The sequence below is a fragment of the Aspergillus welwitschiae genome (genome assembly GCF_003344945.1).
Source record: "Aspergillus welwitschiae strain CBS 139.54b unplaced genomic scaffold BDQ94scaffold_29, whole genome shotgun sequence".
Classification (NCBI taxonomy): Eukaryota; Fungi; Ascomycota; class Eurotiomycetes; order Eurotiales; family Aspergillaceae; genus Aspergillus; species Aspergillus welwitschiae.
This window is the reverse complement of record NW_020798723.1, coordinates 49,326-59,535: the sequence shown is the minus strand read 5'-3', so window position 1 is coordinate 59,535 and position 10,210 is coordinate 49,326. Positions and strand designations below refer to the sequence as shown.

At 54.3% G+C, this 10,210-nt stretch overlaps 4 protein-coding genes across 4 annotated transcripts; 3 read left to right on the top strand and 1 right to left on the bottom strand.

Moving 5' to 3' along the window:
• Positions 1–16: 16 nt before the first annotated feature.
• Positions 17–2,236, top strand: BDQ94DRAFT_148487 (RCC1 domain-containing protein). The gene has a single exon (XM_026767204.1). It carries the CDS (start codon positions 106–108, stop codon positions 1,834–1,836), a length of 1,731 nt encoding a protein of 576 aa, XP_026623490.1. The 5' UTR covers positions 17–105; the 3' UTR covers positions 1,837–2,236.
• A 95-nt stretch (positions 2,237–2,331) lies between these two features.
• BDQ94DRAFT_161262 (pyridoxal phosphate-dependent decarboxylase family protein) lies at positions 2,332–4,148 on the top strand (the record flags this gene model as incomplete). Its single annotated transcript, XM_026769357.1, has 2 exons — positions 2,332–2,376; positions 2,508–4,148. The coding sequence occupies 2 exons, from the start codon at positions 2,332–2,334 to the stop codon at positions 4,146–4,148; spliced, it is 1,686 nt and encodes a 561-aa protein (XP_026623489.1).
• A 160-nt stretch (positions 4,149–4,308) lies between these two features.
• BDQ94DRAFT_181131 (RINT-1 family protein) lies at positions 4,309–7,141 on the bottom strand (the record flags this gene model as incomplete). The annotated part of the gene is made up of 5 exons (XM_026773823.1): positions 4,309–6,064; positions 6,114–6,258; positions 6,312–6,617; positions 6,673–6,920; positions 6,992–7,141. The coding sequence occupies 5 exons, from the start codon at positions 7,139–7,141 to the stop codon at positions 4,436–4,438; spliced, it is 2,478 nt and encodes an 825-aa protein (XP_026623488.1). The 3' UTR covers positions 4,309–4,435.
• A 223-nt stretch (positions 7,142–7,364) lies between these two features.
• On the top strand, positions 7,365–9,915 carry BDQ94DRAFT_181129 (putative DNA ligase I; the record flags this gene model as incomplete). Its single annotated transcript, XM_026773822.1, has 1 exon — positions 7,365–9,915. One exon carries the CDS (start codon positions 7,365–7,367, stop codon positions 9,867–9,869), a length of 2,505 nt encoding a protein of 834 aa, XP_026623487.1. The 3' UTR covers positions 9,870–9,915.
• Between the last annotated feature and the right edge of the window lie 295 nt (positions 9,916–10,210).

The following is a 10,210-nucleotide window of genomic DNA, read 5'->3' as shown; positions in this document are numbered from 1 at the left end:
TTGCCTCTTCCTCATTGATCGATCCAGATCCACCGGGAATTAAACAAGAAACTGGCAATCGATTACAGACTCGGCGTGCGAACTTATTGAGCACTGCCAAACATCATGTGGACTCATCGGGGGCGGCAATCGGTGACGACCGTCGTCACCAACTCTTCACGTCGCCTTGTGAGAAACAACCGATCTATCGCCACGCCCTGGCGCAGATGTTATGCCAGCGGTAACAAGGGATCGGAGCCATCGGCTAACTCGCACTGGCTCCGGAATTCTTTGGGCGTGGCAGGAGCAGGCACTGCTGCCTTTTTCATCTACGATTATGCTACATCCAACCGGAACCAGATTGAGAAGCCAGTGGAGAAGGTCAAAGACCTTACCAAGTCGGCTGAAGAATTGAGCTCGCAGTACGTGCAGCACAAGCGGAGCGTTAAGAGTCCCGGTGTCTATGTCTGGGGCACGAACGTCTATCGCGTGGTTGATCCGGACTCGAAGGAGTCCGTGGTGAAGACTCCCCGGAAGTTTGCCTATTTTGAAGGTCAAGTGCTTAGAGACCTCAAGCTCGGAGAGAGGTCCGGAGCAGCCATTACGGAGGACGGCGACTTGGTGCAATGGGGCAAGGGCTATTCAGAGACCGAGTTCAAACCCACGAAGACCCTTACCGGCAAGAATCTGGCTTCGTTGTGCATGTCTAACGATCGGATCCTTGCATTGTCCTCGGACGGCAATGTCTACTCACTACCCATTGCCAAGGAGGACCAGCTGGGTGGCCGCAAGACCAAGGAGGGCTCATGGGTGCCTTTCCGGTCAGGAACGTCCAGTATTAGCTACCGCTTGCTGCAGCCGGCTCTCAAGCTGGGCGAGCGTATAACCGCTCTCGCTAGCGGACTCGACCATGCTCTTCTCTTGACCAGCTCCGGCCGAGTGTTCTCTTTTGCTGCTTCTACTGAAAATTACCCTTCGTTTGGACAGCTCGGTATCCCCGGCTTGACCTGGGCCACTCGCCCCAAGGGGCCGGTGGATGCCCTTCACGAGATCACTGCGCTCAAGGGCTCGAAGATTGTTCAGATTGCTGCGGGTGATTACCACTCGCTCGCCCTTGACAAGGATGGCAATGTTTTTGCCTTTGGCGATAACTCTTTTGGGCAGCTAGCGATGGAATTCAACCCGTCATCGCCCTTCTGCGACACCCCGACTCTGGTGCCCATCAGGAACCTCTACCGCGGTCCCTGGTTGCCCAAGGCCACTCGGGTTGCGGCTGGAGGTGCCAACAGCTTCTTCACCGTGGATGCGCAGCGCATACTTAGCTCCAAGGAGGACCCTGCCACCCTCCGTGACCTGGGACGCGTCACTGCCGATACCTGGGCTTGCGGACGGGGCATCTGGGGAGCTCTAGGTACCGGCAAATGGACCCATGTACAGGACGCTCCCGCCAAGGTGAAGGCATTGAGTGGTCTTTCCGAATTTGACGAGAAGACCAACCGCCTGACGCCCATCCGCATCCATGATCTCTCAGTCGGTACGACACACGTTTCCGCAGTTATGGACAACAGTACCCATGTGGATTCAGCTCCCTCCAGCACCCTGAATGAGACCCGTGACTGGGGATACGATGCGCTCTGGTGGGGAGGCAACGAACATTTCCAGCTGGGTACAGGCAAGCGCAGTAATCTATCTAAGCCGAACTACATCCACGCCCCGCCGGAGGAGGCAGACGAGCAGCAGGAAGCGCGCCTTCAGATCATGCCTCGCCACAAGGGCAAGGTTGATCGTCGCACGGTGAGCATGGAGCAGCGCGTGGTATGTGGGCGACACATTTCTGCCATCTATTCTGCCGTATAATTTGACCTCCTTCTATTCCATGTATAATGAACCATAATTGGGGCTATGACCGTGTATATTAGCTATATCTTCTGGGCGTGTTATGAGGTGATCGGGGTCGAAAAAGTCGTGATCGAGGCATGTAATACCAACCTATCAGCACTCAGCTGGAATTCAATGCAAATCTCAAATCCTAGGGTCCTTGTCTAATGTGTGAATGGTTCCTGAGCAGCCATTAGAGCCGGATCTCCACCAAAGACTGGGTCATGATGTCGAATACCCGGAAAATGTCATCACTTCAGTGGATCCTCTTCTCCCGCCTGCCGTTCCGATTGACTTTTGACAGCCACAGTTGCTGCTCCATGGGCTGCTTTTTCTTTGACTTTTTTTCGAGGATTTCTTTGGAACTGTTGCCGTATCGTCGTGTACAGTCTCTCTCCTCTGTCCACCTCCCAATATCTCTTCTATATTCCCCTTGATTACTCCTCATCATCTCCGTCCTCTCTCCCCGCATCCATGGCTTCTGCCCCGCCGGCCAGTCGCGCCGATGAAGTACAAAATGTGAGTCATGCTCATTCTCACGTCTGACGAGCTTGTGCATAAGCCTTGATCATGGCTCCTGTGTCTGTGTACCGCTGGCATTCTTTGATCCTCCAATTAGCGCAATACTGACCGAATTGACTGCTTTACAGCTTCTGAAAGCCGTCGAAGACCTGCTCATTCCGTTCATCCGAAGCGCCGACGAGGACCCTTTGGCCCAGCAATCACTGCACAACGGCACCAATGGCGACTCCCAGCCCCGAGGCACGTCCCTCGTAGAACACAAGAAGCCAGAAGAGCTGCAGAAACTCCTCCAATTAGACCTCCCCGATGAAGGAACCGGACAAGACGGTCTGATCGACGTCCTGCGCAAGGTTCTGCGCTACTCGGTCAACACATGGCACCAGGGATTCCTCGACAAGCTTTATGCATCAACCAACGCCCCCGGCGTAGCGTCGGAGCTTATCCTCGCGGCGCTCAACACCAACGTCCACGTCTACCAGGTCTCCCCGGCCCTCACAGTCATTGAGAAACACACCGGAAAGCAACTTGCCTCTCTCTTCGGCCTCAATGGGCCCCGCGCCGGAGGCATCTCCGTCCAAGGTGGCTCCGCCTCCAACACCACCTCCATTGTGATCGCGCGCAACAACCTCTACCCCAGCACCAAGAAAGACGGCAATGGCAACTACCGCTTCGTGCTCTTCACCAGCGCCCACGGCCACTACAGCATCGAAAAGGCCGCCCAGATGCTCGGCCTCGGCAGCTCCTCCGTATGGGCCGTCCCCATCGACAAACAAGGCCGCATGATCCCCTCCGAGCTCGAAGCCCTCGTCCAAAAGGCCCTCGCCGAGGACCGCACCCCCTTCTACGTCAACGCCACCGCCGGCACCACCGTCATGGGCTCCTTCGACCCCTTCCACGAAATCGCCGACATCTGCAAGAAATACAACCTGTGGTTCCACGTCGACGGCTCCTGGGGCGGCTCCTTCATCTTCTCCTCCGAACAACGCGCCAAACTCTCCGGCGCCGAAAAAGCAGACAGCATCGCCATCAACCCTCACAAAATGCTCGGCGTCCCCGTCACCTGCTCGTTCCTCCTCGCCGCTGACATCCGTCGCTTCCACCTCGCCAACACCCTCCCCGCCGGCTACCTCTTCCACAACGAAGACACCGCCGCCGCACCAGACACCCTGAACGGCGAGACCGAACTCGTCGTCGACTCCCCCGAGGTCTGGGACCTCGCGGATCTCACTCTCCAATGCGGCCGTCGCGCAGACTCTCTCAAGCTCTTCCTCAGCTGGACCTACTACGGTACCGCCGGGTACGAGCGCCAGATCGATTCCGCCTGCGCCGTGGCAGCACACCTCGCTACGCTGGTCGAGCAGAACCAGAACTTCGTCCTCGTGAGCGAGAACCCGCCGCCGTGCTTGCAGGTGTGCTTCCATTATGCGCCGAACCGTGCGTTCGTGCATCCGCGCGGGCTGGTCTCGAATGAGACGGAGCGCGGCAAGGCGAATAGTAAGGTCACGGAGCAGATCACTCATGCTATTGTGAACAAGGGGTTCATGGTGGATTTTGCCCCGCCGAGTGGGGATGAGGATGCCGTGGGCAATGGGAAGTTCTTCCGTTGTGTGGTTAATGTTCAGACGACGAGGGAGACAGTTGAGGCGCTGATTCGGGCGATTGAAGAGGTTGGGCCCGGGATTGTGGAGAGGTTGAAGAGGGAGAGTGCCGGGGAGGTGTCGACGAGGAGGTTGGGGGAGAGGGGGCATGGGCCTGTTGTGCATCAATGAGGGATGGGTTTGGTTAGTGTGGTAAGTTTGTCTCGGGTTGGATATATTTTGGATTATATCTGTAGAAACAAAAGTCTGGGCTATAGATAGGATGGTATAAATATAGAGGGTACATACATAGAGGGTGGGTAGATAACGATAAATACAGTGAATAATACGATGAGCCAGAAGAATACTATACTTGAATGCATACTAGAATTGTAACAGTGGATATCTCATACTACCTAATTACTGCGACTTCAGAAATCACCATCATCCATATATACACCCCCGGTGTACCTTCTCAACTAATTACCAATCTCCGCCCGTCTCTCAAGCACACTCCTCGCCTCCGCCTCCGTCAAACTCTCGATCCCCAATTCTGCAAGCACAACCCGCGCGCTCTCATTATCCTTGAAGAGTCGTTTCTCAACTTCCCATAGCCCAGGGCGTGTGTCTCCATCGACCTCGGAGTCCTCCGTTGTAGCGGTAGTCTTCGCATCAGCCGAGTTCTCTAATCCCAAGAGAATAAGACTTTCCGCTAGTTTATTTATGCTCTTGATAGAGCTGCCAGCTGTTGCCTGCCCTGCTCCGCTTCCCAGGGCAGCATCAACGACACTGCAGAGATGTTCGACGTCACTGATGAATTGCGCAGCGCCGGACGCGGAGAAAGTGTTCCTTGTGAGAACATTGCTCCAGAGGTAGGTCTGAATAGCGAGGAGGACCTGGCGGATGATGCGGCGGAGCGGAGCGACTCCCAGTGCGCGAGAGAGGAAGGTGATTTCGGTAGAGAGAGTGCGCATGGCTGGGGCGAGGTCGGAGGTGGGAGGGAGAGGAGCAGTAGTGTTACTCGTGGCGATGGAAGCCCAGGTGGATACGCGGGAGTAGGGTTTCAGGGCGGAGCGCACGTTTGAAGTGAGTGTGGAGGTAATGATGGATTCTGAACGAAGACGGAGACGGCGGTAGGCGGAGGCGGTCTCGTCGAAGAGAGCGCCTTCTGATGAGGATGCACCTGTGCTTCGGTCGTGATTGTTGTTAACGGCTTGGGACGTGCGCGATGCGACATCCGCGATGGACATGGTGCCTGCTACATTCTTGCCGCCGTCTTTGTTTTGTCGGACGCGATCTTGGAGCTCGGTCCAGAGTTCGACGAAGAAGACTTCGTTGCTCCAGTCCTCCATCTTCTTCTCGAGGTATTCCGCGCTGCCGAAGACTCGACAGAGTCGTTCGAGCCCGGCCACGCCTTCGATGCTGGCTGCGTCGGCGCCTTGGACGGTGCGGCCGATGGCGGAGGTCATGGCGAGATAAGCTTCGAGTGCGGAGTGCAAGCGTTCATGGAATTGGTCGAAGATGGTAATCTGGATGTCGATGAGGAAGCGCAGCTTCTGGCTAAATGAGGACAAGGGCTGGTAACGCTCCGTTATAGTCTCGAGAAGATCATTCACCCGAATTGCAGCCTTGGTGGGCTTGGTTGAGGTGAGGTCGACGCCTTCATAGTCGATGTGACCGCTATCCGGGGTGTCGACGATCTCCTTGTAGCGGGCCAATGCGAATTCCTTTTCAATCTGAAGCCAGCGGTCAAACCATCCTTGTTTGGTCAGGACTTCCCAGGTCATTCCCCGCCAGTCCTCGGTGGAGTAAGGGTCCGGTAGGTAGTTCCACGACTCGCGGACTTCGTTGTCAAAGTTCATCAACTCATGCATGAAGTGACTCAGGAGCTGCGGGTGATTTGAGATCTGAGGCAGAAACGTGGCTATCTTATGCGTCAAAACAGGGAGGAGCGCCGTGATGTAAGCGTGAGAGGCATTGTAGAAATTCCACCCCATATCCGTGCCGACGTTCTGCGCCTCCTGGTCGAAGATGGGTTGAAGGAACGAGGCGAAGAATCCCCCAAAGTTGTTGATCAAGTCCATAACATGAGCCAGGAAGTACTCGGGCTGTCCTAGATTAGAGACTAGTCTTCGTTACTGCTAGCGATATACGTACCTTGTCAAGCCTATTTGTCGGCTTGTCTCCGCTGAAATGGTACTTGAAGCGCAGTTCGAGCGGATGCACCATGACTTCCAATGGCAGTAAAACCGGCGGCTCAGCGCCGTGGTTTTTCGGCACAGAGGCATGAGACTTGAGTTCCCTATAGCTGATTGGTTACACCCACGCATTGAAGCTGTCCTTGATGCCACGTACGGTTTCTGCAGGTCCAAAAGCAGTTCCACATTCTCCCTCCACTGTGCCTGTATGTCCTCCGGAAAGTGTAGATCCTTCGAGGGCCACTTCATTTGCTCCATTGTTCCCTGTAGTCGTTGGGCGAAGTCTGATTTCATTTGCTCCCTGAGGGCGGACGATAGCTTCCCCACGTAGTCGACCAGGTGAGGGGCAGCTCCTTCTGCAGCCGGCTGAGCATCTCTGAGGGATTGGGCGATATTGCGCAGTCGGGTGTACGATTGAATCGCCGTCCGGGGTTGATCTTTAATATTGTTCAAGGCATCCTTGCTGTATCGAAGATCAGCGACCGTTGTCTTTCCCAGGACATGTTACAACCCCATACCTCAGATCTTCCGCCTCCTTCAGCAACGTCATATAACCCCTCGAAATCTCGAGCCTCCGCAGCTTCTCTATACTCGCTTCGAACCGTTTCGCTGCCTCATCGCTAGAATCCGACCCCGTGAGTTCCTTCAAGCGCCGGTCGATATCGGCCTGTTGCTCGTTGAATGCTTCGGCTTGCTTCCGAGTGGCTTCGGCATGGTCGTTGGAGGCTTTTGTGGCATTCGATAGCGCTTCGTGTGCCTCTGCTAGCTTTACAGTCAGCTTGTCAGTAGGTGTCTCTGAATGTCTGCTGTTAACTTAGGATGGGAGTACTGCTCTACCTGCTTGCGTTGGAGCTCATGCTGGGCTCGGAGACTTGACAGCAATGAGTCAAGACTCTCCAAGTCGGCAGAAACCTGCAGCTTGTCATTCAGATAATCCTCAACCCGAGTCCTCTCATGCGACGACAGGGCAGAAGCTGGAGTCGCCATTGTGGGTAAGCTGGCGGGGGAGAAACACGGGGAGAAGGACGAGGTGTCGCCAACTCCGCCTTGGGCATTTCCGCCCTTTGCTCCAGCTCATCTTCCGCCTCCACCGCAAACAACGTCACTCCCGCCCGCATTGCAGCCACTATGGAGCGCGCGGGATGGGCAATGTCGTATGCCATTGCCATACATCGTACACCTATATGAATGAGTTATAAACACCTTCGACATGTCCAGTCCAGCTAAAAAACGCAAGAGGGATGATCCCGGATCTACACCCCAGCGCTCCCGGAGCATAGCGTCATTCTTCCAGGGCCAGGCAGCCAAGCAAGCCGAGAAGACGCAGCAGGCATTTGATGCTGTACCCGAAGTCCCCACGGAACAAACTCTGTCAGACGAGGCGCTTGCTCGTAAGCTGCAGGCCGAATGGGATCAGGAGCATGCGCTTTCAAATCCGCAAGTCGACACGCCTAGTGATGAGCCTACTTCGGCACAATCAATCACAGGCGATAACGATCGGGAACCGGCCAAAGTGCAGAAGAAAGGCGTCCTGTCACTGCAGTCATCCACAGGCACGGAGGACACTGTATCTCTTGCAGTTCCTTTCGATCAGAGTCCTATCACGTTCGATGCCTCCAAATATGCGCACGAGCTGCAAGGACACTGGGCTTCGGAAGGTGGCGACGCTTCATACGCCCTCCTGACCAGAGCTTTTGTGCTCGCAAACGCCACAACCAGTCGCATCAAGATCGTCGATACATTGGTCAATTTCCTCCGCGTGTTGATTGAGGCCGACCCGTCCAGTGTGCTTCCCGCTGTATGGCTTGCGACTAATTCCATATCCCCACCATACGACGAATTGGAGCTTGGACTTGGCGGGTCCTCGATATCAAAAGCACTCAAAAAGGTGTACGGACTGAACAGCCAAGGCCTTAAAACTCTGTACGACAAGCACGGCGATGCTGGCGACGTAGCATTCGAGGCCAAGAAGAGACAGTCTTTTACATTGATGAAGCCTAAACCGCTTCGAATCAAAGGTGTCTACCAGTCGCTCAAGAAGATAGCTATGAGCAAAGGGAGTGGAAGCCAGGAGACAAAGCAAAGGATCGTCGAGAAACTTCTGCAAGATGCCCGTGGTGCAGAAGAGAGTCGGTACATTGTTAGAACTCTGGTCCAAAATCTACGCATCGGCGCTGTTAAGACTACCATGCTCATTGCACTGGCTAGAGCATTCCTGTACTCCAAACCAGAGGGAGCGGGATTCTCAATATACTCTCAGCGGGAAATGGCACAGATGAAGAAAGAGGAGCTGGCTGAGATCTACGGCAACGCAGAAGAGATCGTTAAGGCGTCGTATGCGAGACACCCGGACTACGATGACCTCGTCCCCTGCTTGCTTGAAGTCGGAGCTACAGATGAACTTCTTGTCCGCTGTGGTCTTCAGATACATATTCCGTTGAGACCCATGCTAGGCAGCATCACGCGGGATCTGTCAGACATGCTAACGAAGCTGCAAGGGCGCGATTTCAGCTGTGAATACAAATATGACGGACAGCGTGCGCAAGTGCATTGCGATGTACAAGGCAAAGTATCAATATTCTCCCGTCACTTGGAGAATATGACGGAGAAATACCCAGACCTGGTGTCTCTTGTCCCAGAGATAAGAGGAGAAGGCGTATCAAGCTTCATCCTCGAAGGGGAGGTAGTTGCCGTTGACCAAGAAACGGGGGAACTACAGGCTTTCCAAATCCTGACCAATCGCGCGAAGAAGAACGTCGATATCGGAGCAATCAAAGTCAACGTGTGTCTGTTTGCCTTTGACCTAATGTACCTAAACGGCCAACCACTACTCGACCGATCATTCCGCGAGCGAAGAGAGCTGCTACGGAGCTTATTCGTGGAAATCCCCAAACGGTTCACCTGGGTGAAGAGTCTTGACGCCACCTCAGCCGACTCCGAAGCAGTATTAGAATTTTTCAAGAGTGCCACAGACACCAAATGCGAAGGCATCATGGTCAAAGTGCTCGACAACATGCCGAAACCTGATCTCGAAGGAATTGACACACCAGCTGTCGACACTTCCAACGGAACACCCACCACACCCGGCCAACCAACCACCAACATGACAGACAACAAACCCACCAAAAACACCCGCCGAAAAGCCCTCCTCTCCACCTACGAGCCTGATAAGCGCCTCGAATCCTGGCTCAAAGTGAAAAAAGACTACAGCACCTCATCCGAGACCCTGGACCTAATCCCCATAGCCGGCTGGCACGGCCAAGGCCGCAAAGCGAAATGGTGGTCACCGATCCTCCTTGCGGTTCGAAACCCAGAAACCGGAGGTCTCGAAGCCGTAACGAAGTGCATGTCGGGCTTCACGGACAAATTCTACCAAGCCAACAAGGACAAGTACGCGGAGGGTACCCCCAATGTCATCTCCCGCCCCAGCTACGTCGAATACTACGGCGAGCCGGACGTGTGGTTCGAATCGCAGGAAGTTTGGGAGATGGCCTTCGCAGATATCACGCTGAGTCCTACGTACACGGCCGCTCTGGGATTAGTTAGCGATGAACGGGGTCTGAGTCTGCGGTTTCCTCGATTTCTCAAAGTCAGAGAGGATAAATCGATCGATGAGGCGACCACGTCTGACTATCTGGCTTATTTGTGGAGGAAACAGTCGGAACGGACGAAGCAGGAGGGGGGTGAGCCATTGGCTGAGGAGCAGGAAGAGTAATTAGATACTGTGAACGTTGGATGTAAGACACATACCTCTATATAATATAATCATTTACTACTTACTACTACTACAAACAACTCACTCTCTATATGGTAGATAGAAAACCATCACGTGCCCCTCTCACCACCAATACGTACTCACACTGTAATCCCAGATCCCTGATCTCAAGCTAACCCCAAACAAGCAAACTCCCCGATCCAACCGAGCCCGCGCTAAACCCAAAACAGCTTAACTTTAACGCGAAATCAACACGAATTAAACTTTCCCGAGAAGAAAAAACGCGTCGCGTAAACACAATTTTGCAAATTCGTTGTGTTAGCCGCACACGGGTCATTCTC